The 27,286-nt window shown below is 42.9% G+C and overlaps 1 protein-coding gene across 2 annotated transcripts in view; it reads left to right on the top strand.

The window, feature by feature from the left end:
- SPOCD1 (SPOC domain containing 1) overlaps positions 1–26,954 on the top strand; it is a 1,145,204-nt gene extending 1,118,250 nt beyond the window's left edge. The window contains exon 15 of one of the 2 annotated variants that reach the window (XM_086958641.1): positions 25,760–26,954. In XM_086958641.1, the coding sequence (XP_086814767.1) occupies positions 25,760–26,712 (953 nt within the window). In that variant the 3' untranslated portion in view covers positions 26,713–26,954. The remainder of the gene's footprint in view (positions 1–25,759) is intronic. The other variant, XM_086958642.1, reaches the window with a different exon arrangement.
- Positions 26,955–27,286: the final 332 nt, after the last annotated feature.

Here is a 27,286-nt window from a genome sequence, read left to right as displayed (position 1 = left end):
ACGGTTTTCTATTGAATTACTAAACAGTTGTGCTTTTTTATTGCATTGTACTTCTATATTACGGTGTCGATATGGCTGCGGTTGATATCCCAGCTCACAGTTGCTTGGCTGTGCGTAATCATTTGTAGGAATTCCTGGTTTCTTTGCAAGGAGAGGCAGTTTTTGTTGTATCTGCTGACGCAGCGTACCCGTTTGAGTTGTTTTACTCATGTGTCACGTTTCCTGCGGTTGATGCTAATGCTGGTGTTTTTCACACTTACACCCCAACTGCTGTGCCTGCAGCGTACGCTCCGTATCAGACACAGGAAGTTCCGATTTCTGCTTGGCAGCATGCCGTTTGGTTTAATTGCGCCCTCCCACACATTATAACGGCAGTCAGACAGGGACCAGGGTCAATCCCAGGCGCTACTTGGCCTGTTTTAGCTGCTTATACCCCACATCCTAATGCTGCGCAATTAACAGCTCCGCAACTGAGACCCCTTTATGCTTCTGCAGTGTCAGCGATAAGGGGTCTAGTTCATTCTTTTTCCGCAACCTCCCGGGTGGGGCCCCGGGGACTGCGGCACATCGAGTTGGACCGAACGGACTGAAACTTAGTCCGGTTAATGCGATTATGGGCACGTGTCCCCAGGATAGGGATGAGATGCCTTTCTGGCTTGCTGAGAAATTAGATCAACTGTGTGAGAAGTTGGCCTGATATGCAGTGCTCACTATTCTAGTGATCACTATGCATCAGTCCAAACGACCCTTATGGTGATTGGTTGTAAGTCAACCTTAGACCAGCTATCCTAGTAGCGTGGATACGAGCAGTCTTCGGGCCAAACTCTAGAGGGCGTATTAAGCCAGCTGTTATACCATCACATATACCCCTTGAACACCAAGTGAAAGGTCACCACATAAGTGTTATAAAAATAAAAAGTGTATTTATTTCAAGTCACAACAGCCCTGTACTCTTTATGAGGACAGGGTACTAAGCACACAACAAAACTCTTAGGAAAATACTTCAAGTGCACAATCTACACAAATGCCCGAGGGCACGGAAAGTTTAGTGTTCTCGGGCGAACCCGATAAGGTAAGTCGGAAGCGACAGTGACTCTGGACCCTTTAGCTAATGAGGCTATGCGGGCACCGAAATGCCGAAGTTACCTAGCCCAGGGGCTGCGGCTGCATAAGTCTTTACAGACGTCGGGAATCTTCGCTGGCGAACCAGGAGCCGGAAGGAAGGAGTTGCTGGCCGGCGACCAGTGGAGATAGTTCGTAGAGATCCAAGCCTGGATCAGAGATGGATGACACCTGAAAGCAGAGGGGACTAAGTTCGTAACTACTAGCCAGTAGTCAGAGGGTACCAGGAGGGCACCGGATGATCGTCACCTCGACTAGGTGAGTGGGCGACGCTAGGCTCTGCAGTCTCACGGACCTCGAGGCGTTGTCGGCGACCAGGATGGAGGTGCGAGCTGTCCCACGGAGGTTGATGCTGTTGGCGTCGCTGGGCCCAGGATTGGGGCAACAAGCCTTGGCAAATTCAGGGCCACGAGGTGGACCTAAAATGGCGTCTTGAGTGGACCAGGAGGGTCCGGGGTGCTCCTCTTTCAAAAGGGAGCAAAGGCCAGTCTGGAGCAACCAGACCAGCAGCGTTGTTGTCGGGCGTCGTCAAGAAGGCCACAAGCCAGCGGCTAGTAACCAGACAACGTGATGGGCAGCAAAGAGCAGAAGGGCCCCACGCAGATCGTGGAGATGCTGGGAGGCTGAACTTTGGTGCTGGAGCCGCTCAGGGTCGGGGCTTCTCGGACCCCAAAGCACTCACCAGAGGATCCCTCAGCGGTCGTGCTGGTTTAGAAGTCGTGCAGGTTCTGATGATGGCCGGTCCCTCGAGGTCTCGTCGCACCCACGGATCTCAGCTGAGCTGACGATGTGGGTAGAGGTCAGAGGTGCCAGGGAAGCCGGTTCTCGTCGAGCTGGGCAGTCGGATTCCTGAGGAAGGACGTGCAGCAAACCGCAGAGTTCTTAGATGGTGCCTGCGGATGCAGGGTGACTACTCCTTAGCCACAAGGGAGAATCTTGAGAAGAGTCGAGAGTTCCTTTCGTAGAAAGTAGTTTCTTGATTCAAAGATGATCTAATTTGGAAGGGTCAACGCTCCTGCCTTTATCCTGAAGAAAGGGGTGGGTACGCGACTAGGTCCTGCCCTAGGGGTGGGACCAGGAAGGGGGTGGTTACACCCCTCTCCCATGCCGGACTTTCCCCAGGTCAGGGGCTGGGGTGCCCCTGGAACTGGTTCTAGCCGGCAGATGCGTAGTGAGCACCGGGGTGCCACTCCGCAGTCACCTTCCTGTAAAGCCCTGCCTACCCAGGATACACAAAACCCTGTCTGGGATGGTGCGAACACCGCCCCGGACAGGAAACCCTTTGTCCAAGCTCTCCTCGCTGGAAGGACTCCCAGCAGCAGGAGGTCAGACTCGTGTCTGTGGTGGCAGCATCCATTTTGTGGAGCTGAGGCTTCAGTTAACTTTAACCGGGGTTCACAGTTACGTACATGTCGTGTCCCTCTAGAAGGGTGGAATGCTAACCCCGTCGCCAGCATTGGTGAGGGGTCAGTATCCCAATTCGTATGACACCTTACTCGACATGTCTTGATAACGCGATACCGAAGTTAGCAATATATGGTACGCGTTATCATGGAACAGCCATTGGGTCTTGGTTCCGCAAGCTGCAACCGGGCTCGGCTCATGCCAGAGCGCCAATTCACACGATTCCACGCACTCTGCCTTCAGGATTGTCAAGGCCTGCCATAGGAGTGACTGATAGGAATTCGGGTGTCCATTTTAGGGTTAGATATAGGTGTACTATATCTAAAGCAAAGGGTGATTACACCACCTTGCCCCAGCTGTCGTGCAGCCAGTTGTGTCAGATTTAGATGGCCATCCAGGGGTGGCATAATACATGCTTCAGCCCCTGGTAGGCCCTGGGTACACCGATGCCCTGAGTTACAGGGTCTGACAAGGTGGCCCAGTTCCAATTGGGTAATGCACCTAAGGTACACATGTCAATTTAGCGAGAGAACAGTTAGGCTGTGGGTCTGATTGGCAGGCCCACAGCCAGAGAAAGTCGTAAACCAGTGAAACAAACGCAAAAATTCTGGGTGATCATAGGATTGCAGACCCTACTCTCCTACAAACTGGAGGCAGTATTCCCGAATACTTCTCCTGTGGAAAAATACAGGATCCTCACAATCAGTTTGCAGAAAGACTTAGTGCCAGATGTAAATGACTGTACCACTTGAAGTATGATTTTTGCGGCAGTCTATACTCGGTGCTTTGGCACCCCAATAATGGCTGTCCTACCCTCCGTGATCAAGCATGTTCAATCAATCAATCAATACATTTGTATAGCGCGCTACTCACCCGTGAGGGTCTCAAGGCGCTGAAGGGAGGGGAGGGGGTGAATCAGGATGAACACGGTCCGGAGGCGTCCGTGGAGTTGGGAATGTGACTTGTGGGAGCGTTTGACATGGTTCGCCATGTCATCCTTGCTAGTGTCAAGGGGGATGCGGGGAGTTTCCAGGCATCTAATGCTTTGCGCCATATCCCAGAGGCCGAGAAACCCCTTCAGTCACCGAGAATTATTACGGAGGCTTATAAGACCGTTGGCCGTAATAGTTTGGGTGTTAAGCCTTTTGCTAAAAAACAAACACAGCAGCAAACTCAGCAAGCGTCATCTGAGAAAGATGACCGACCAAAAGTTCAGAAACAAAAGTTGCGTAAGAACAAAAAACAGGGGAAACAGCAACAGAAACAGGGGTCCCATCCTGCTTCACCTACACCTGCCTCTACTGAGCTTACATATGAGCTGCTCGACCGCGCTACGATTAAGTCTCCTGATAGATTTCAGGTCTCTGAACAACGTTCTCCTCGCTCTTTGCAGGAAACATCCGTAACACCCACCGGTCAAGGTGCCCAACAGAGCCGTGAGCAGACTCGCAAGGCTGACGGAAAAGGCAAGCAGGATGAGGCCCCAGTTTCAGAAGAAAAAAGTTGCTGCAGTAACAGCGAGATATGCCACAGATAGTGAGAACGAAGCTTCGGAATCTGACATGGGTGCTGACACTGTTGGACAGCGTGGCAGAGATTACCATAGTTCGAGAGGCGTTGCATCCACTACTGAAGGTGACAGCGACTGAGACCTTCGTTGTAGTAGAGACAGCTGACACTAGAGTGGCTCCCCCTGATAGACTTTATGAAATTGTCCGTATCATTGAAGGTGACATAGAACTTACCATAAAAGGGGTATTTGGGGAAAATCGTTCTACTACCTATGATATTTTGTTGGCGGAGGTCGACTGGCTCCCACCCTTTGTCTTAGCTGCTCCCCAAGGGGAGGAGGTGATCCTCCCTAGTTTCACGCACACTTTGCCGAAAGAGCAGGTGTTTTGCAGTTTGCAGAAGATTGGGCTAAGTTGCTTGCGCCGGCTTTATACCGTACTCACTGTGGATGGGAAAAATTTTCCCCCCAGCATGAGATTCCTTTGCGGTCTATGCCACAGCATAGACCGCATAGGTTTAAATACCCCAAGTGGCGTGAATCGAAAGCCTCCGTTGCGGAGATTCTTGAACATTTGGAATATCAAGGTGATATTGAAATGTCTGTGTCTCTGATGAATAACCCTCTTTTTACTGTGACTAAGCCAGATGGCTCGTACCGTTTGGTATTAGATAACCGCCACTTAAACCCACATTGTCGTATGTGTGCGGTGCAGAATACTCACAGTTCTGCTCTTGTGGATAGTCTCGTGCGTAAAAGGTTTAAAATCACACTTGATATATCCAATGTTTTTTTTGCCCACAATCTGTCTTCTCTTAGTAGTCAATGGACAGCTTTTACCAGTGGGGGCAAACAGCGCCACTTTCGCCGTTTGGCTATGGGCTACAAGAATAGTCCAGGCGTCTTTGCCGCCTGCGTTGTCTATCTCTTGGAGAGACTCGACGCTGATGCATGTTCGTATGTGGATGACATCTATCTCACAGACAAATTATGGCCGCATCTGTGTCGCATTGACCGCATAATTTGTCACTTTGCGGACTTCGGTTACAAATTTAACTTTTGAAAGTCGCAAATTGCCGAGTACACAGTGTTGTTCCTGGGCTACGAGCTCAACAACAAAGGTCGAGGTTTAGCTCCTCACTTCCTGGAGAAATGCGCTTTTCTGCGAGCTCCCACAACACTGAAGAAATTACAATCTTTGTTGGGCTTTTTTAATTTCAGGCATATCTACATTCCCGAATATGCCCAGCGTATCGAACCTCTTTACGCTTTGATACAACCTACTTTCTCCAAATCGTGCTGGCTGCCTGAACATTCAGCCATCTTGCAATATTTGCAGGCTGATCTTCTTGAATCTACATTCTTGTCGACTCACGATAACCACACCAACCTGGTGATAAGAATCGTACCAGGGGCAGTGGGTTTCACATACCTCATTTTTTATGAGGGCGACACAGTCCCTATCGCTCTTCGGCTGAGTTGCGGTGTTCCACTGTGGAAAAAGTTTTGACAGCAGTGCAAATTGCGATTTTTAAGGTACGTGCACGGTCTCGGGGAAAACGCATTTTGGTTGTTACTCCTTATCCTGCCTTGGAGGCAGTGATGAAAGCCAGTATACCCAATTCCAAAGCTTTGCACCCACGGTGGATACAATGGGCCACGTCCTTGACATCCCCCGATGTCACGTTCATTTTTGATACCTCTCCGCAGACTCATGAGTTTTTGTAGTATGAATTGAATTTGTTCATCCTGCCCCTCTGACTATGCGCCCACTTGAGGATTTCTGTTGTATCATTTACACTAATGGGAGAAGGCAAGCGGCCGCGAATTCAAAGCACGCCTATTCTTCGGCCTGCAAAATTGTGGTTGGTACTATGGTGGATAGTGAATTCAAGTCCGATGACGTGCATACACAAACATTGGGGGACTGTACCGCCCAATTGGCAGAGCTTCATACTCTGATGCTTGCATTAGAGTACGCCGATCCCAGTGTGACTACTTCTATTGTAAGTGACTCTTACTACTGTGTTCGATCATACAATGTCAATCTACCCTTTTGGGCTCAAAGTGATTATCGTGACTTCAAGGGTCGCACAATTATTATAAAATGATCTGGTTCGAGTGGCTGAGCTTAAAGAGAGGCTGCCACTTGTCCTTGTAATTCATACTCTGGGTCACCAGTGTGTCGGAGTTCACGCTGTTGGCAACTGACTCGCAGATGAAGCTGCGAAGACAGCAGTTGCAACATACGCAGTAGCGGCGGTTACACGTTCCAAAAGTAAGATTGATGATGACATCTCGGCAGCTATTGCTGCAACTGAGAAGGGAGGTATTTAACTGAAAGGTTTCCCTTCTAAATACTCTTACCATTTAAGCCCTGATAAAGTTCCTTATGTGAGAATTAAAGACGTTGGTGACAGGTTAATACCCAACGCGGACTGCAGACATAGTTTGATTACAGCAGCCCATGCTGGAATGGCTTCCTCGCATGTCGGCGTGTCAGCTACTGTGTCGCTTCTCCAGCAAGGATATTGGTGGCAGGGTTTGTACAAACAAAGGCGTGATTATGTCCTTAAATGTGATGTTTGTCAGCAAATTAAACCTTCTACTGCTGCACGCCTGCCCCAAACACAGTTGTACATTTCTAATAAACCACTTGTGTGTGTTTATTTGGATCACTGTGGTCCTTTCTCATCTGATACTGCGTATAAGTATATCTTAGTAGCAGTTGACTCTTGCACGCGCTTTGTGTGGCTATGGCATCAAAGGAGTACTGATTCCAGAACTGTCATAAGGGATTTGTGTTTCTTTGCTTGAATTTTTGCGTGTGGCACCTTCCATGCGGACCAGGGTCTAGCGTTTGCCTCTAAGGCATACAAGGATGCCATGAGTTCTTTGGGGGTCCAAGTCAATTTTTTGTCTCCATACAGGCCTGAGGGTAATTCAGTTGTGGATCGGATGAACCTTGACTTAAAGCAATCCTTCACAGCAAAGGTATTAGGTACTGGCCGAGACTGGCTAACCCATCTCAATAGCTTTCAACGTGTGCTAAATAATCTCCCTAGAAGGTCTCTGGGTGGGTGGACCCCATACGAAATGCTCTTTGGCATCAAAATGTTTGTCCCGGACCTTGATGGTCTAGACATGGCAGCGGCGGCCGCATCTTTTGATGTAGATGAACATTCTAATGTTTTGCAGAACCTACAAAAGACCAGAGACTGTCTTGCAAAGGAACATTTGCCCTCTACATCTGATGCTGCGTTGCAGATTCTGGTAGTCGGCTTGCTACCCCAAGTTGGAGAACTGGTCCGAGAGAAGATTGACAACAAGAAAGAATTTGCTTCCTCCTATCGAGCTCCAGTTCCCGTGCTTGGTGTGCAGGGTACAAGAACAGTCATTTTACCTCCTCTTCCTGGGCGAAAGGGGAACAGGTACATCTCCATTGACAATGTCAAACTACACAGGGTGACCGATTCTTTATAGTATGACACCTGCGGTTTCAAGTCCAGCAATGGTGCAACACTCTGTTTTGGTCCAGGATCCTGCCATCGAACCTGATGTTGCCATCGAGATGAATACAGTTGCGAATCCTTTATTGAATGCACCTGCTGGTGATCCTCTTAATGATACTGAATATACTTACCCCACTGACTTGTCTATGCCTGATTTGGAGACCCATGTGGCTAATCAATCCCGTTTTTCATTTGACACTGGCTCGACCACATCTGAGTCCCCTTCAAAAGTTTCGATTTTTGCATCCTGGTATAAAAAAATATTTTTTTATTCCCCCTTGGACTTACATTTGGTTGGTGCGGCTCTCAATATTTTTATCCATGTCCATCGGATTTGTGGAGTATTTTTCGTTTGTGAACGGACACTACGTTCAGGAAAGAACTTCAATTAGACTAAGTGATGGAACTTTGGCTCCCCACTCCTCTTCGCACATCATGAGAGGGACCAGACATTTGTGAATATAACTGCTTGGCCCGTTTTAGATGGGGTTGTATGGGATGCTGAAGCTCTAGATTCATGGGCCCACCGAGGTTAATAATGTTCCAAATGTACTCCGTGTTTCTATGGGGGATGTGGTTAAGCAAAATATTTGCTCTGATGATTGGGACTTCCAGGCCGTAGAGGCTTTATTTTCTGATTTGAAATATTATGCTGCTTTCGATGCTGAAGATTTATATTTGGAATCTGCAAACGATGGTGATTTGTACTGCTACCAGCATTTTGGCAATGACTTTCTGCATAAGACAAATTCATTTAGAAATGTGGTTAATTACACACTGTGGGAACACTGTCCCGCACCAGTGGAAGGCAGCTCAGAAACGCTTTTGAAAAAGTTTTCTTATTTTACTGATTTAATCAAACAAACCATAATGCATTGTACTTTAAGCTGACTGAGAAGTCCTCTTCCAAGGTTAGACATACCCACACTAAATTACTGTATTCGAAGTCCTTTATTGACCAGTTGGCTGTTGGGGGCTATGAACTGTGGAAAGATACTGTTGATCTTAAATCTATTTGGGGTTCCAAAATTTGGCAAGTACAAGGCACAGAGGCATTGTATCGTGCTTGTCTCATCCCGAACCATATGTTGTTTCTGAATGCCACTATTTCATAAACCACCTGCTTTGGATTGGCTACTTCTAAAAAATTAAATGCTTCTTCGTTTCCTGATTTGGGTGAATTTCCCCGTTGGAATAATTACACCAACACTTCACTAACTGAATTACGAGCCCTGTTGACTAATTCCTCTTTTAATGTTTCCAGCATTAATCTCGAAGGCTGGTTGCTATGGCAAAAGAGTGCAAATTTCTGCCAGCACGATTTTTGGGTCCGACCCCTGGCTATAAAGAGGTTAGAGTAGATCCCCGTTTTCTGACTCAACAGTCAGTCACCACCTATTCTGTAGGCAAATTATGTCAGAGTTGGCTCAAACACTCGACCTTAGCGTCATTAAAACTGCATTTTTCCAAACTAACTTACACTGTTGTTTTAAATGATTTTGTGAAAGGGCCTGCAGCAGGCAGATCGAAAAGATGGATATATGCGGTTTACAACAAAGTTTGGAAACTGTTACAAGTTGAAGCTGCTTCTAGGCTCAGAGCTATTGATCAGGCCATTTTAGAAAACGTGCTTGCCATTGTAGATAATAGCATTAACACCCTTTCTTCCCATATTTACACATTAGATAATATCTTTTCATCTGTTGTTGATATTGTGCAAGAAGACATTGCAGTTCTGTACCATGGACAAAATCAATTGCGTTCTACCATACAGTTTGCATGGACCTTACAAACGTTAAAAGCTGGAAAAGTGCCTTGGGATTACATGAACACGACCTCGTTATTTATCCCTTTTAATTTGACTGTTAAACAACAATTTATGTCAATGAAGGATGCCACGTTTTCACTACTGCATATTGAAAAACTGGAACCCATTACCATTTTTAGTGGCTGAGTCGAATTCGGCAGTTTGGCTCATCCATGGGTTAATAACTCTATCTTTTCCTTTGTTTACTTTGAATCTTGCATGAAATACTATGCTATAGGCAGATTTGAACCTTTAGGTAGTGTAGTATATTCCCAATAGGCTCTGCGCATTGGAATAATATATGCTATAGAGTTGACGTATGACTTATGTCTATTAGGTCTCTATCGAATATACTAGACTTAATTGTGATTGCCAGCTAGCTCAGAGGTCTCTAGAAACTTTCTCGAATTCACAAGAAGGGATTTAGTTTCTGACAACCGCATAAACATGACAACTTTATTTCCCCAAGTTAAAACTGATCTTCAGAGTTGTGGAAACAATAGATAGATATTTTACTCAGTCATTTGTGCATGTTTCGTTTCACCAAAGGTGCAGAGAAATAGAGAGACAGGTGTTTTCAGTAAAAGTATTTATTGAACAGTCTTCTTTCTCATGCAGAAGAAATAAACTGCTACAATCGTAATACTGGCTGTAAAGTATAATGCGTACATCAAGAAGAGTATTATAGAATAATACTGTAAAAACATGGTATGGTTTCTAAGCCATAAAATACGTACATAAATAAATAAAGACTAAAAGTACTCAACTGGTGCTTCTAAAATACACCTACTCCGATGTACCTAACCTAAGTCTAGTATGAGGGAAGAAGTAAGTGTGGTGTAGCATAAGTTTAGTATTCTATTGCCAAAAATCTATCCAAGAGATCTAATCAGCTCCTTACCTTGGTTTAGAATGAAGGAGGTCTGGTATCTCTCTGTCTCAGGACTCAATTTCCCAACAACCCGCAAGGGTAGCTTGGAAACACTGCAGCTGGATATCTCGGCAGGAGAAAAGACAGCATCTCTCTCAGTGCGTCTGCTGGAGGGTTGGCTTCCTTCGGTCCTTGCTGTAGCAGGATGCGTCGGGCAAGTAGATAGTCAAACTGCTCCAAACTACCATGTGTTTGCTATGGCAAGTGTGGACATATTTATACCTTGAAGTTGCCGAGTTTGACGTAAAGGTGGACATAATACCGTCATCAAAGAGTCTCAGTTCTTTGAAAACTCCATGAGTTCTTGGACAAATCAATATTCAAGCAAGAGGAAGTCCCAAGCTGCTGAAGCTGAGTTTTCCAAGAAATCGTTGTGGATTTTCGGAACTAGTGGAAGTATCCATGCCGTATTTGGACTGCATGAGGTATGTCTATATATGGTTATGATTTCTATGCCTATATAAGGATATGGTGATTTATACCTATATAAGGACATGAATCGGGAAAATTACACTAGGGTCCTAAAATGCTATACAACAGTAGCGCTTTTCTCCATGAAGTGTGGAATCTCCCATTTACATATGGGTGTTTGAGGGAAGGAAAAGAAGTTTATTTGAAAGGCGAAGATTGCACTTCCACACCAGATCACTCTTTAGTCTGTAGAAATCTGCAATAGCACAGTTCTTGTACTATTAATCTCGCCCCGGCTATTACACCAGCTTTCATGTTGTTAGCAAACAGTAGTTATTTGTTATTAAATGATGAAGATTGCTGGTATTCCGTATATTGTTACAGTTTCCCAGCGTGTAGTTTGCTGTATGAATGTCCTGTTTCCTCCTCCACATAGGAGGCTCGATGTTTCCATTTGGCCTTCTATTCCGACCTTGAAAGCAGAGTTCAACAAGATGAGTTGAAAAATAGCTCTTTTGTCCCAGAAAGAAGTCGCCCTTACATCTGCGCATGAGACATTCGTCCTTCACGTTGCAAACACTCGTACTGAGGTACATGCCTTATTAAATACTGACCTGCCCCTGCATTTTGGTGCTTTGATTCACACAATCTTTAATGCCTCGTCAACCACGGGCCTGGCGCACTTTTTTAAAATAGTAAGTTCATTCCAAACTATATTTGGTGTGATCCCTGCATTTTTTCAATCGATTTTTTTGAGTGTCTCGTGTGGTTTCCCGTTAATTCTCACTATGGGAACGGGTGTGCTGCTGTTAATTTGTTTACTCCGAAATGGATGCACATTCTGTGCCCCACAACGATCTGCCCCGGCTGCTTCAGCTTCGTAACCGGATGCTAGAATACTATGGATCGCAGCCTCTGGCGACTCTGAGTTTGGCGTATGGTTTATCCTTCCGGTTTTGCTACTTTACTTCCGTGCAGCCTGTTTTCCATTGACTGGATTGTGGATTTGAATGGGCCCTGGATTTGTGTCTCTGCAACACGGTGTCTCCTGACCTGGATTTTAGACTACTAATGAGTCCCTTAGTTGCTCATGAAATAGATTGTTCTGGGTTCTGGATTATGGCCTGCGCAGAGGCTCATGGGGTCCTGGGCAATTGGAACATATGGACTGCAGCCAATGACTTTCTGGCACGCAGTTACCTTGAAGAAAGCCTGAGTTGTCCTCTGATCGTGCTAGAGGCTCCGACTATTGAAGAACATGTATGTACATTTCCATTACTTAATTGGATGGCTGAAATGTTCATGGATGATGAAAACGACTTTCTATTGGAGGCAGTTGCAACATACGGTGCCTATACGCTGTTGGATTGAGGTGTGAACTTTTTCTGCTTCATAGACATGTACTGCACTTGTGAATTTTTTTTCTCTTATTCGTTGATGTTTCCAAATTTTTTTGGGAGGGGGGGTCTTATGCACACCATGGCCACCCGTGAATGTTTCCACTGACTTGGTTGCTTTTTAATTCGGATTTTCACTCCCTGTTATCAAGTTTGCCAACATTTCTAAACGTGGTTCTGTCTCATTCGAACTTGAACTCTGCGTTCTATGAATCTTGCCCCCTTTATTGTGCGTTCCCCGATCAAGGGAGGGTGTAGTATGGCCTTAGGCCTTCTTTGCACGCATGTTATGTTAGAATGGCTTATTAGAAGTTTAAACGCCATTTTACCTTTTGCTGCTTTTTCACACAGCACTGCATAGCTGTTTTTGTAAGTTAGCCTTCACGAAGGTCTACACATGAGAAAAGGTTTTGTTTTCGACATCTCTAGACTTACATCGTGCCCATAGTCTGCACAGTGAATGCTAAAGTCGTCAAGGTTATCAAAACATGTTAGCTGTTTTTCGGCATGTTGGAGTAACGCTTTCTAGACACAACAATTTGGAAGCTGTGAGCCAACTAAGATTCTGGCGCCCTTATTATCCGGGGGCAGCGACAGCACGAGCAGGGAAGTCCTGCGTTGCTGGAGACAGAGAGACTTTCTATGACACCCCGAAGGATGTTATTTCCAAAGGTTCTGAGGTACTACTGGCCTCAATTCAAAGAATGTAAAACACTGAACCACCTCTAAGGGCTACACAAATCGTGTGAGTACATTTTAATTTTAATTCGGTCCTGAAGAAAGCCCCTTAGACCCGGCTGGGCACAGTGAGGCTGAAACATGTTGACCTATTCCTTTGTATAGAGGATCCAGTAACATGATCCAAATCTACACAACGTGATTTTTAACAATTCTTGAATCACCTTTCTTCAATAAAATATCTTTTTGTGATGATCGAAGGATTTTTTTTTAAAACTCACTATTTTATGAGCACTTTTCTCTGGACACTATCACACAAACTCACTATTTTATGAGCACTTTTCTCTTGACACTACTACACATCCAGTGGTTACCTCCGGGTGGAGGTTTGCATACAACAAAGAAAATCCTATGATGATGCACCCACGCAACGTAAATTGGCAGAGAACTAAGATATACCGCCACACCACCTATGTGCGTGTATGAGGGTTTTTCAAGGGGGTCACAAAGAACCGAAAAACTCTTGTGCTGTAGTTCCAAGTGATTCATTCTCCTACTTATTTTTTAATATATAGCCTGGAAGCTGAATGGATTCATACTTCTACCTCCCTCACCTTGATTAATGAGCCCTTATCATACACACACTTGCCATGATTTCACACACTTCGAAGATTTCCGTTTCCAGGGAGGCAGATAGCCTATGCTGATCCAGATGTAATTTACTCTTACTGAGCGGAAAGGTAATGGGGACCCCCAAACAAACCTAAGAGAACTTCTTTAGTTTATAATACATAGTTCCTATATAGGGACAGTTAAAACTAGGTGCTAAGAGACCTGTTTTCACCATCATTGTAATATGATTTCTCCTTTTGTAATTTATGGAATTGTAACCATGCTGACCATATTATGTTTAATCATATGTCTGCTTTGTTGGCTAAGATACTGCACATATAATAGAAACCAATGAATAATCACAAATTACATAAAAATCCCATGGCACCCACTAATGAACTCAAATCGTACCTCACATGCAAACAGTGCCATGAAGATAAGCATAGTGAATTTGACAATAAAGTGCACTGACCTCAAAAGTGAAATTAATTAAACCGTACATAAACATGCAGTGAATCCATATAAAGTGCTACTGCATATACTTGCTGTGATGAAAACAGTATGTGAAAGCCATTACCATCTGCTTAAATCTTAGAGAAACTAAACCCTCTGTGAGCAGTGCGGGTGAAAACAATCATTGGCCCAGATGAATAGTTGAACCTACGTGGTACCCAGAAGTTAAAAAAAATCAAAAATATAACTGGTTTTGCCAGGTCCAAAATCACCTGGTTAGGATTATGAGCTCAGGGTACTATTTTGGCTCAAGACGGCAGCAAGCTCCATCTTCTGTTCTTCTGGGAAGGAATCATTCAGGAGTCATCCTTCCCCCTCCTCTATGACAGGAGCCACAAGGCTCAAGAAGGATAAGGAACTCAAATCTTCTATGCATGGATTTCACTAGTAAGGTGCCTTACAAAATCTGGCAAGGAGGCACCTGGATTGACTGAAAAAAAGCGTCCTTATCTACTGCTCATATTAAGCGACCACTTAACACCTGCCACAGCATTCATATGAGTTGCTTTCACCATCCTCACTGCTGCCAGCATCACCTATGGTATCTAAAATAACTCATCTTTGAAGAAACATTTATCCACTAAGCCGAAACAATTACTTCAAATAAACCCAAAACGTATTCTACACTTTTTTAATTTAAATCAAAATATATCAACACAATATTTACCATTTACCCCAAAAATGTACAAATCTAAAATATATAAAATAACCCCCTCAAAAACATACCGTATTATAAAGTATAAATTAAATAATAGAGTAATGTATATATAAATATTTAATATATACTAATTTAACAAGTGAAAATAATGTTGAAAATATATGTGGAAAAAAAGTTAATACATGTAAAAAAAAATGTTAACAGTAAGAAATAAAAGTTTAAACTGTATAACAGACCAATGTATATAAAAATATGATTTACCTGATTTTTTATCATGACAAATATGGTTAAAATGTTTAATTTACATTAATGTATATTTTTACTTGAATTATATATGATACAAATTGTAAAACTATACAGTACAAAAAAATTGGAAGCAAATGAAAAATGTGTGACATGTTTTTATTATACAAAATTTTTGAAAGGTGTTGGTTACTAAAGCGGTCATATTTATTATTCCCACTCTAATCAAGCCATTTTGGGGAAAAGTGTTAGACACTAAAGGGGGGCATATACTATTCTCACACCAAAACCTTTTTGAAGGTGTTGGATACGATACTAAAGGCATTGATATTTACTATTCTCAATCTAACCACATTGGGAAAGGTGTTGGACACTTAAGGGCTTACATTTACAATTCTAACCCTAATCTAAACCATATTGGGGAAGGTGATGGACTCTAAAAAGGGGACATTTACTACTTCCACTCCAATCTAAACAATATTTGAGAAGGTAGTGGGCACTATCTAGTTTTAAATTACAATATTCACTTCAAAAATAAATATTATACATAACATATTACAGAATACAAATATTACAAAGACAATCAATGCTACATTTTCTCACATTTTTGTGTAATATAAATATTAGTCAAATATTATGTAAAAACACACTAATTTAACTACAAACCTTTATATTCATAGTTATTTTTTGAATTATAAAAGTGCTATTTTACTAACTATAAAGAAAGGAAAAGAAATTTACAAATATTAATTAACATTAATAAATTAATTTAAAAAAAAGATTAAATTAACAATACAAATTGAAAACTTTGGTATAAATTTAATATCTATAACATTTATAAAAAATGACGTACAGTTTACACTAAGGGCTTTATTATGAATTTGGCAGTGCGGGAGCGGGCTGCCACACCAACAAAGCCATAATTAGACCGCTTGCTGGATTACAACTGGAATCCAGGTTGGGCAGCCCTGCAGTAGCTGGCCAGCGGTGGTGCTTGTTTAAAGGCTCATAGGAGAGCTGTAACTGTCACCGCAATGGGAATGCCATTGCAGGTTCCTGCAGGGCATGGACTGTCTTGTCCATGCCCTGCAGAAACTGTGGGTGCATGCAGACAGGGGAGCACACCATATGCCCCATGCATGCATTCCGTGGTGCAAAGGCAACTGTTTCCTCTCTGACACACTTTTCTAGGCGGGCTCACCACCATGAAAACCATGGCGGATAGACCGTTGCAACAGCACCAGCGATCTCTGATCCCTGGTGGTTGCTGTGGTGCCAATACGGTCTGACGGTACAAGTCGTAATGGGGCGTTTGGACCGCCGGTGCAGCGGTGCCACCATGGCTAATAAACAAAATGTTCAAAAATTCGAATTATTTAAAATGTATTTATATGTTTGTAGTATTTAATAATATATATATATATATATATATATTATTTTTTTTTTTAATATCATACCATTAACAAATATCCTGATTAACATCAAGTTCAAATGTATTAAAATATCATTATAATAACATACATTGAAAAAGTCGAAATTCTTAATTTGCTTATTAAAATATTTACCTTATATATTCAAATTTAAATTCTTTAAAAATCTCCCCACTCTTATCCCCTAAAAACCCAGTATCCTGTTACTAAAACAAAAACAAACATTTTCATAAAAAAAAGACATTACTAAGAAAATTAATTCAAAACATACAATAATTCAAATTATATTACATACAAATATATTTTCAACATCAATATGTTTACATCAATGTTAGAAACAACACTAAAACTATATTTTTTACTGTGATATTCCTGTCAACTATAATTTTGATGTCCCAATATTCTTATGACAATATTTTGTTCTCTCAATATTCTGTCTAAACACTTGTTGTTTTGTATGTGAAAGGGCTGGACCTATATGTTCTTGATCTGTTCTAGAGCTTCTATCCGATGGTTCTTTTTAGCAGCATTTAAAAGTGAGGGGAGCAAATCGTTAACAAATGCAATTCAATTCATCAGGAACTTCTCTGGACACATAGTAACTACAGACTATTACATAAGGTTAGTTAATTTATTACAGAGTCAAAAATAACTGGACATAGAGACACCTCAAACAGAGAGCGTGGAAATACATTGGAACCAACATAAAGCCAACTTGCAAACAAAGTTGTGTTGGTGCAGCATGCACAAGACAACTCAAGTAATAGGATGAAGACGATCAGAAAGCATGAGTCCAAATTTCCCTGCATCGTGGGTTGTTGAATGTAAAGCATCAATCCATCCCTACCACTAGCGCTAAAGTGACATCCCTAATTAAGCATCCTCAGGGAAAGAGTTATGGTGTTAGCTTGTGGAGTCTTCCTATTAAGGCTCTTCACCATCGATAAGCCAGATAGCATAAAGTTATTGAGACAGAGCTCATTCTGAGATGCTCTTTCTCTAAAGGCAGAGAAGTGAGCTAATTTCCCTACTTGCAATGCCCCAGTACGACAGGTAACTTCCCAAGATTTCCTGCGGGTCATGCCATCCGCTCTGATCCCGATCTCATAGGTACTTTTCCACGGGACAGCAATGTTCCTAAACATTTTAAAGAAACAGCAAACATCCAATGCATTTTAAACCATTTTTACACTTGAGATGTGAGAAGGGAGCAGCAAAAATGGTTGAAGTCTACCATGATACACTAATACAATAAGAATAAATTTTCAAAGCGGATGAGGTACTCTTTATTCTGTTGAATCTGAAACTATTCTTATACTTGGAATATGTTGCCCTGATTAAGCTCTCAGTGTTGGAGAGCAAAAAATACATTGGCTATTTGCTGTTTTTTTTCAAAGACGATAAATAAAGAATTCCACTTTTACTACAAGTTGAAAATTTCTGGAAGAAGTGTCCTGTTAAACGTATGAATTGATTGTTTATCGTGAATCATTACACAGTGTTGTTGCCTCTCCATAAGCTGGAACTATCAATCTCCCCCAAAATGTATTGCCGCTAAGTTTGAGTGGTACTAAAACTTGCACAATCTGATACTTAATTACTGCTCAAAAGTCCGAAAACTAAAAGTGTTTCTTTTGACAACTGAGCTTTCTCAGTCACTGCGGCACAGGCATAGAACTCCCTGCCCTTTGCTCTGTGATCTGAGCTTGTCTTTCTTCTCTGTGGACATCACCTAAAGACTTTTCTCTCCCCATCTTAATGCATCCTCTTACAGTCTGACTTGAGAACACTGGCTGATTTCAAAGCTCACATTGTAATGTGAAGCCATCCGCAAAGACACCGTTCACAATAATGAAGAGAAAAAATTCCAAAAATGAATGAAATGCCACCCCTGGTTCCAAGTTCTCAAAGTAAGAGGTGAACACGTCAAAATAGAATAATTTTGACATAAAGGTCAATAAAGATGGATGGAAGGATCCTCTAGAATCAGATGAGGGATGACCTTTGGGAAATTGAGAAAAATGAAAACAGTATCACTCTTAGGGGCTGATTCCGATCTCACTGGGAGAAGGCGCCGTCCGACTCGGATCCGGAGGGCTTTCTGACCGACTCGTGCTCCGGGGCTCCAGAGTACGATACGAACAAGCACTGACGGACACGGCTCACTCGGAGCCCCATCGAAGTCAATGGGAGCCTGTTGTACGACGCATACGTAGGCTCCCATTTACAAAAATATGTAGCGCACATGGGCGCCCCCTGTAGTAGGGAACCATCTGTGCCACCCGGACCATACATGCATGTGTAGGGGGGAGCCTTGACTCCCCCCTGTGATCAACTCGTACGACTATGGGTGTTGGGGGGTCCGGCGCGGACCCCCGAATTCCGTTTTCAGGAGCTTTTACATGTCGGAGGCTCCGGCTCGATTCGGCTGTCCGACTCGTGCATCGTACTGGTTTGGCTGGAAATCGCCTCCATTGCATGGCACCGTTTGCTTACGGACGAGCCATATGGAGCGGTTCGGACCCAGAAATTATTAGGCTGGTGATTTTGCGTTTCTCACATCGTACTTGCTTGCTCGTACAGCTGTACGGGTCGGTCTGAAAACACGCGTCCGGCTCGTACTTTTTCCGGCCGGATCGCGTTCGGAGCCCTTTTGACCGAGATCGAAATCAGCCCCTTAGTAGTAAATTTGAGAGTATGTACTGCTGTCACTGGAGAATAATATGGAGATGGTGGTGAAGCTGCCCCCACACAGCAGATTGTCACCAGTGTTACAAATGAAGTACACTGGTTGGAGATTCAGGTAACTTTATTGCTTCCAATCAGGTTCCAGCCAGCTGGAGGCAGCTGTAGAACCTTCACAACACTAAGCATGGAACAATCTACAATAGCCAGGAAAGGAGGAGGAGGGTGGGTTATACCAATAGCAGATCATAACAGTTCCCTTTGATCTAAAGTACTTACCCCACATTTTTACAAAGTGTCTTGTTCCAGTAGCAGCTCATCTCAAATAGGGCAGCAATGTAACCCATATCTAGCCACCTACCATCAAATCCAGCAACAAAAAGATTTGTCAGCCTTCCCTTTAGCTTGTCTTTACCTTTTCAACCGCCCAGGCCTTTTTGTCAATGTGGCGAAGTCCATCACGAATGCGACAATCATCCTATGTACACAAATGGAAAAAACATACCTTTTGAATGAATGGGCCACTCGCCATCAGAAGACAGCACAGCAATTTCAGCAACCTCACCCTATAGTGATTCACAACTTTAACACCTTAACGGCTATGGAACGTCCAGCTCCAGTGCTGAACGTTCCATTGCGCAGTTGCAGTTGGAACGTCCAATGGCCGACGGCAGCACTCCCGAGGTAGTGGTGCCGTCCGCCGCTGGACGAGCAGGACTTAAGGTGTTAAATCTATTCTTGGAATGAATGTGCAGTTGCATTCATGGTACCAGATTGCGACCATTTTACGAGAACTCCACATGAAGAGTTAGGTTCACACTGGGCCCAGTCTCAAGGATCTTTTGAGGATCTTGTAAAAATAACGGGCAGAGTGAAGTCTTGCCTCTCTTGGTGGATGGACAAAAAGAACACAACTGAAGGATATTCCAAATGCTTACAGTTTTGTGAGGACCACCAACAACTCCATGAAAGAGGTGTTGTCCACATACGACCTTTAGAGCCAAGAAGAGATGTTGCTCCAAATAAATATTCCCTAGATTAGAGTGATTTGCATTAACCTAACCTCATTCTTTCTGAGGATTCATCGGTATTTGGTGTTGATAAGGGCAGAAACCAAAACATCAATGTTTTTAATTTCAAGCAAGATGGGACAAAGTCACGGGCGCTCCCTCTCCCTCCTGGTCCACCAACTATGGGCATGGGTTAATCTCAACGGCATATCATTCAAGCAGAACATCTACCAGAAGTCACAAACAAGAGGGTACAGTCTAGCTGGAGAGGGCCACAAGTGAAAGCTCAACAAGGGACCTCTGGGCTCAGTGTTAAGGCAGTGGGGACATCCAACTTGCGACCTCTTCATGACAAAAGAGAACAAAAAATGCCAGTATTTTTGCCAGCAGACACTGACAGCTATGAACAAGGGGAAATGCATTTTCTATGACATAGAATGGAATGCTTGCCATGCCTTTTCTGCCGTTGCTCATTTATTTATTGAAAGTCAGACTAGAACACTGCACCGTCATTCTCCTACCAACAACTTGTTAAACAGATCACTGGTACTCGTAGTTTCTGAAAATGTTGTCAGCACCTCTAATTCACTTAGGCAACAGCTCATTCCCCTTTTACACCAGAGGAGGCATGTACTTTACCCAGTTCCAAGCTCCACTTTGATTTGATAGCTTAGCTTCTGAGCACTATGGGTTCACATGCTTACACATCCTGGACAAATGTAGAAAGATCCTTGCTTAGGCTAAGGCCCCATCCACAAATATGGCATATCTAGCGAAGTTGAAAGGCTTCTGTTTCTGGTGTGGTCATCCGTTATGCTGACTACTTGGCAGGTGCTCCCATATCTTCTTCAGCTAGCTGAGTCTGGCCTTACTAATTGCTCCTTCAAGGTTCATCTGCCGGGGGAAACAGCCATCACATTGCATGCGTTACAACACATGCGATTACAACGCGGTTGTTACAACGACCAAATTGTTACATCGCAGTACCATTGCAACGCAAGTTGTTACAACAACTTGCTCTAGGGGGCGCTCTAAACTAAGAATTAGTATAATTTACTATTCCAACACCTTCCCTACTGTTGCACACACTGGAGTTGGAATAGTAAATGTTACTATTCCTAAATCCAGCACGCCCCCCAGGACAAGTCGTTGTAATGACTTGCGTTGTAATGGTACTGCGATGTAACAACGCGGTTGTTGTAACAACTGCTTTGTAATCGCATGCGTTGTAAACTCATGCGATGTAACAAGCTATATTCTCTGCCAGCGATATTTAAATTCTGTTACCAGCTGGACTTCCTCCCTACTCTCCTGTAGGGTTATAACATTATTTCTAAATGGCTTCTACAGAGCATAATTTCTAGTCAGATAGATGCTAGTTCCCAGGAAGTTTATCACTGTTCTCTCTCAACTCTTGATCAGCGCTTTCAAGAGCATATGTAAGGAAATATTGAAATACATTTCATGGAAAATGGCTTCATTACTTGCTCCTACGTCTGCTAGGATGATAGGAGAATTGCAGGCTTTAACAATTAAAGAAACATACCTTACATTTTCTAAAGACAAACTGTTTCTATGCGCAAAATCATTCATTTACGCCCAAGGTACCAACAGGTTTCCACCTGAATGAGCATTTCATTTTGAAGTCTTTATTCCCTATCCTATCTAATGGAAGTGAGAGAGTCCTACTTTCCTTAAATGTGGGTAAGTGTTTGAATTTCTACCTTGCTAAGACAAAATAATTCAGGAACTCTGATCAGTTTTTCGTCTCCTTTGGCCATCCAGACAAACTTAGGCCTCCATGAAAACAAGGGATTCAGAGATAGAGTGCTCTCAGTAAAACCATTTGTTATCAGTAAGTTTACAGGCTTCTGTCGACCAAAGCAAAGTGACACAACACAAGACAAGTAGCAGAGACTTCAATTTTATACACAGGAGTGCCACTTATGGACAACTGTAAGGTTGCAACTTAGTTGCCATACATTTATAAAGCGCTGCTGCCTGGACACAGAAGCAACAAAGGACCGAGATGTAGTACAAGCTGTTTTTCCATCCACTTTTGATAAGGTGAGCCTTGTTCCCACCTTTTTTTAATAAAATGTAATGAATGCTTGTTGTTGTTCTGATTCAAGCATGTGAATCTATGAAAGGTCCAATGTGTTAATAATGAGTTACTTAAAACTTCAGCTCACATGTGTTGGTATCTTTCATGTATTCACATGCCACCCTTCCTCGTCTTCTCTTTCAGCTCCCTTGTTGGTATTCATTTCATAACGATGTATCACATGGTCGAAACTCTGAGATGTAATGACCTCTAGTAGTACTGGGGTTCATGGCCTTCATGGTTAAAGTGTATATCTTCTCACATGAGGTTGAATTCTTACTTACCATGTACTATTTTGTAGTTGTTTCTATGGGAAAATGTTTTCTATACTGCTCAGCATGATCTAGAGGCTCCCACTTTCAACATTGGAGTAGATTCAAGTATGTGAATCTACGAATGGTACTAGTGCTTGTGGACGGAAGTTACAGGTAAATAACTCAGTTATTTCTGCTAAGAGAAGTCAAATAGAAATGTAGTATGGGATCTCTGGGCTGGAGACAATCATGTTTCACTGTTGTTCTTTCTCTTGAGTGACCAGGTCGTCAGAAGCAAGATGTCTGGTGAAGCTTTTTGTGGGTTGAAGAAGTAGAAAAGGCCAATCCACTCCTTTACTTCTAAGCACAGGCTAGTTCTAAATGCCTGTTTGTCACAGGCATGATACGTAGCACCTTTGTTCAGTCTTTTGTTGACCTTATTCAGCCAATTTAAGTGATACCTACCAAGGGTCTTAAAGCACATGAGAATTGCTTGCATCACTTGACGAATGTGGAGGACTCTTAGGCCTTCTGTTTCCCATGGAAGACTCCTCTATTGTCTTTGTCCTTTTGTCACAGAGTACCCAGTTCATTCCCTGAAGACTATTTGCTGTCAGGAATCATGACTGACCACTATTTCTTCAGCATTGGCCACTTAGGGTAACTCCTTACCACTTCTCAGTATCCATCAGCCCTCTGTGGCTTCTACTCTCTTTCTAACGTTTCCTAAACCACTGCCTACTGCAGATAGCTCTAGCCCCTTGGCTCATGAGACATACATGTATACAAAGTCTTATGCTTCGTGAGATAACTTTTCAGAGTCCTCATGCCAAATCCATTTTATGGAGAGGTTGTCTCAGTTCTTGAACACCTGTTCCAGAATTCAGAATATCGATTCCATGTTACTTTACTGTAATTATATTTTCTTGACCCAACCCAGATATATCTACTTTTACTAATGCCCTGTTACTATGTCTCATGGAAAGATCCTCCTGTGTCAGAATTGCACACTTCTGTCCCTAATGCTGCAACTCAGTGCCTCTCAAGAACACTGCTCCTCTTTGGGACCCTGACAGGGGCACATGTGTTAAAACAGATGACCAAAACAAGGCCATACTCTAAAAATAAAAAAGGAATGTCCCTTACCAAAAGGGCACAATTTCTCCAGAAATTAGGGCCCTTACCCCTGTTATTCCGTTCTTCTTTCCAAAGACTGCGAACTTAGAAAGTAGCTACCATGATGTTTTCAGTTGCCCTCTACTGCAGCCCTAATAAACATAAATACACTGGGTCTGATTCACAAAGGTAAACGTACACTTTTTGTAAGTTTACTATTGTTTACTATTCACAAAGGGATTTAACGAGTAGGATCTTTATGAGTGCAGAGTCTCTGTACATAAAAAGATAGGTCTCTTTTATTTTTAATAACCTATCTTTATGTGAGTAGACTCCTACTCGTACTGGTCCTGTTCATAAATCCCTTTGTGAATAGCAAACAATTTTAAACTTACAAAAAAGTGTAAGTTTACCTTTGTGAATCTGGCCCACATCTAAGGTCCTTAACAAAGAATTTGCTGTTGCCTAGACAACAAGGCTTGCTGGTTTTAGTCTCTGAAACAGCACCAAGCCCTCCTTTCAGAGGGCAATAATCACAAGCTCCGCATGTTTCCTCCAAAGGGATGCCATGATATACAGTCAAAGTTCATGCCAGTTTTCTACAAGGGTAACCCAGACAAATCAGCTTCAGAATTCCTGCGCTTGCTTAGGGATAGAAAATGCAGCGCTTATTGTATTATCCTTCTTTGTTGATATAAGAAAAAGTATGCTTTGAGCTTTTGGAACATAATACACCTTATCTTTATCTTTGAAGGAAGTGGGATATAAGCTTTTGTCCTGAGAGATGCTCCCATTCACATCCTCTTAAGACATTTTGGCAGGACACTTGAAATATCAAGACAGTCTACATCAGGCTTTAACAACGAGTAGAGAGTGAGCTACCCGTGAGTAGCTCTCCTGTGTGCAGCCCAACCTAGTAAATTAGAAGCTTTTGTTTGGTTGGATTAATACATGTCTGCCAAAATTAAAAAGTGTGTATTTGATATGAAAATGTGCTTATTTGCAGAACTTGTGTTTTCTAAAATATTTTTAAAGCTGATAATTGAATGATAAATCATGCAGAATTGGGAAACGTATTACTAATATTATTAGCCTGGTTCCTGGGGGCATTGCATCTGTGACTGTTATGTATTACCCTTATAGAGGCATTCCAAATTAACAAAGCTTTCTTCACATAACTACTTTCAATCCTGCACTGAGGTGATCACAGCAGACAATCTTGCATAGGGTGGACATTAATTTAATCTTGTCTGATATGTACAATACTAATAAAATCTGTAGCTCGGGATGATTTTCATTGAACATAAATGGCTTCTGTTAGTGAAAAGGATAGAGACCCCTCCTGTACTTGAAGTGTTACCTGTACCCCTCTCCTACTAATAGAGACATGCTTTCCAACTCTGCCTTAATTTGTTTCAGAGAAGTTTTTTTAACCAGACACTTCGTTCTTAGTATAGTGTATTCCTTCATTCACTTATTAACTCCACGACAAATTTTACCATTGTGAATTCCACAAGAAAAGGTGCTCTCAGCTCCAAAACTTATCAGGGTACCTGCCAAGTTAATCATTTGTGAGGCTTACAAATTCTTCCTGTTTCTGATGGAAGCCTACTTTAAAGAACTTTTTTTTCCAATAGACAAGATTATCTATTTCCTGCACCATGTTGGGCCTAATTATGATGTCGGTTGGAGGAGCATCCAGCCGACATCAAAGAGGAATGGAAATACCTGACCATAGGTCAGCAGTTCCACCCGCTGTATTTGGATGCGACAGCCACATCCATTTTACAATTGCAGCTTGTGCGATGGGTGGAAAAGAACTGCAGCACAAGCTACAGTTGTAAAATGGATGTTTGCAAACATCCCTGCACCTCGTGGCAGGCACCATGTGGTGCCTGTCACGGAGTACAGGGATGTTTAGGGTGGGACCGTAGGTGGCCCCAGTCGCAATATTGGAGGGCCTGGAGGAAGGGGTCCCTGTGAACAAATTGGAAGTGGAGCGGAATCCCCCCCCCCCCCCCCCCCCCCTCCCACAGCATTTCCCTCCAACCAAATGTATTGTAATACGGCAGCCGGAGGGAAACCATTGATGTCAGGCAGAAAGCCTCCGACTAGCTGTCGGATGACTTTCAGCCCAACTTCGTATTTGGTCCCATAGTTTTTACTGTCTGTACCTGTTAGAAAACTTTCATATAAATAAAACTTCTTAACTGTTTTTTTTATCTGCTGTAGTCACTTCTGAATTTTTACTATAGACTTGGCTTTGGAAGTTCAAACAAAGCATATTTTTGAGAAACTTGATCAAAGTTCACTGGAATCAGTCTTTGCTCCATGTTTACCTGTTTCTTTATTTTATCTGTAGGGCTGGAAGAATCTCACAACAACTTGTTGCTGGCAGTAATTCTACCCAAAAAGAATCCCAGTGACAACTTAATGATGAACAGAAGACCTGATGCTTCTAGGAAAAGAAAGTCGGTCACATTTGACATGTCTGCAACGAGGAAGTATAATGTGGTCGCTCCTCGTCACCGTACCCAAAAGCCCAGACTAAAACCCAAGTTCCCAAAGCAGCAGCTATTTCATTTTCCCCAAAGTCAAAGCCATGACTCATGGGACAGCCCAAGCCTTTCACCATCTAGTCAACCCAGTCTCAATTTATCACCCGATTATCTAGACAAGATCTTAAATGAGTTGGAGGGAGACCAGAGAGAGGCCCATGATGTGGATAATGTGGGTGAACATCCTTCCAATGTCACTCAGAAGGATGAATGCCAGGTGAAAGATCCTGGGGGTCAGGAGGCTTGTAGATCTGGCTTTGTAAATGTGCTTCAGCTGCTTAGTCACAATATCCCTCTGATGAGCAGTCCTTGCAACATTTCAACAGGAACAGCTACCACATGCCAGAGCTTGCATGGGATCCCACTTGTTGCTCCAGGATTTTCAGTGACATGTGCGTGTGGCAGCCAGGGGGCAGGTCCCATGTACACCCTGCCACCAAACCATTGCAACAGCATGGGGCAAAATCACAATGGGTTCATGCCGCCTCCTGTTACTGATGTATTTCAGCCAGGCCCACCAACTGGTGAGAATAGTGAAACTGCAGCAGGTGCAAATGAGCTTCAGACAATCTTGCAAGCACTTCTTGGAACACTCAACTATGGCCCCCCATTTCCAGGACTTATGCCATTTGTGCAAGGCAGTGACATTGAAGCATCTCAGGGACCAAGCAACATGCCATCTCCAGAGTTCTTCCTACAGTCTCTGCCTTCCTTCTTACCTAGTTATGGTTCTTTCACTCCCACTCCAGGCCCCTGAGTGCTTAGTTCGCTTCTGTTCTCTGTCACTGTTGTTGATTTTGATCCCCAAATACAAAGGCTTGTTTTGGCATGTGAATCCCCAAGTGTATATTTGCCCATACTGATCATGGGAGCATTCATCTAGAAATGGTTTACAGGAACTTCTTTTTCTCTAGTTAACAGTAATTTTTATATTTTTGCACGTTTGTAAAAATCCTGAAAATGTTTAAAAGAATTCAAGATTAAAACATTTTAAAATGATGGTTTTCTTCTTAATGTCATTTCTGCTCCGGATGATTAGTCATTAGTGTTGGAGAGAGCACTGAGTTTATAGACAGTTTCTTGGCTTTTCCAGAATTTAGGAGTACCTAGGTTACAGAGGCAGTACATCTGTAAATATCAAGGGTATGGGGCCTTTGGCACAAAGGAGGACCAATTATATTATGGTTGGGTACCTGTTAGTAGGGTAGGTGCTGAATGAAGATAGCAATATCTTACAATAATTTTGATTTGGGCTTAGTCAACTTTCAAGTACTAGTACAGACAGCTGGGATGTTACCACACCACAGAGAATTTATGATATAGAAGCCAGG

Source organism: Lissotriton vulgaris, chromosome 2_1, assembly GCF_964263255.1.
Source record: "Lissotriton vulgaris chromosome 2_1, aLisVul1.2, whole genome shotgun sequence".
NCBI classification, from domain to species: domain Eukaryota; kingdom Metazoa; phylum Chordata; class Amphibia; order Caudata; family Salamandridae; genus Lissotriton; species Lissotriton vulgaris.
Note: the sequence above shows the minus strand (reverse complement) of the source record. Positions and strands in the feature narration are given on the sequence as shown.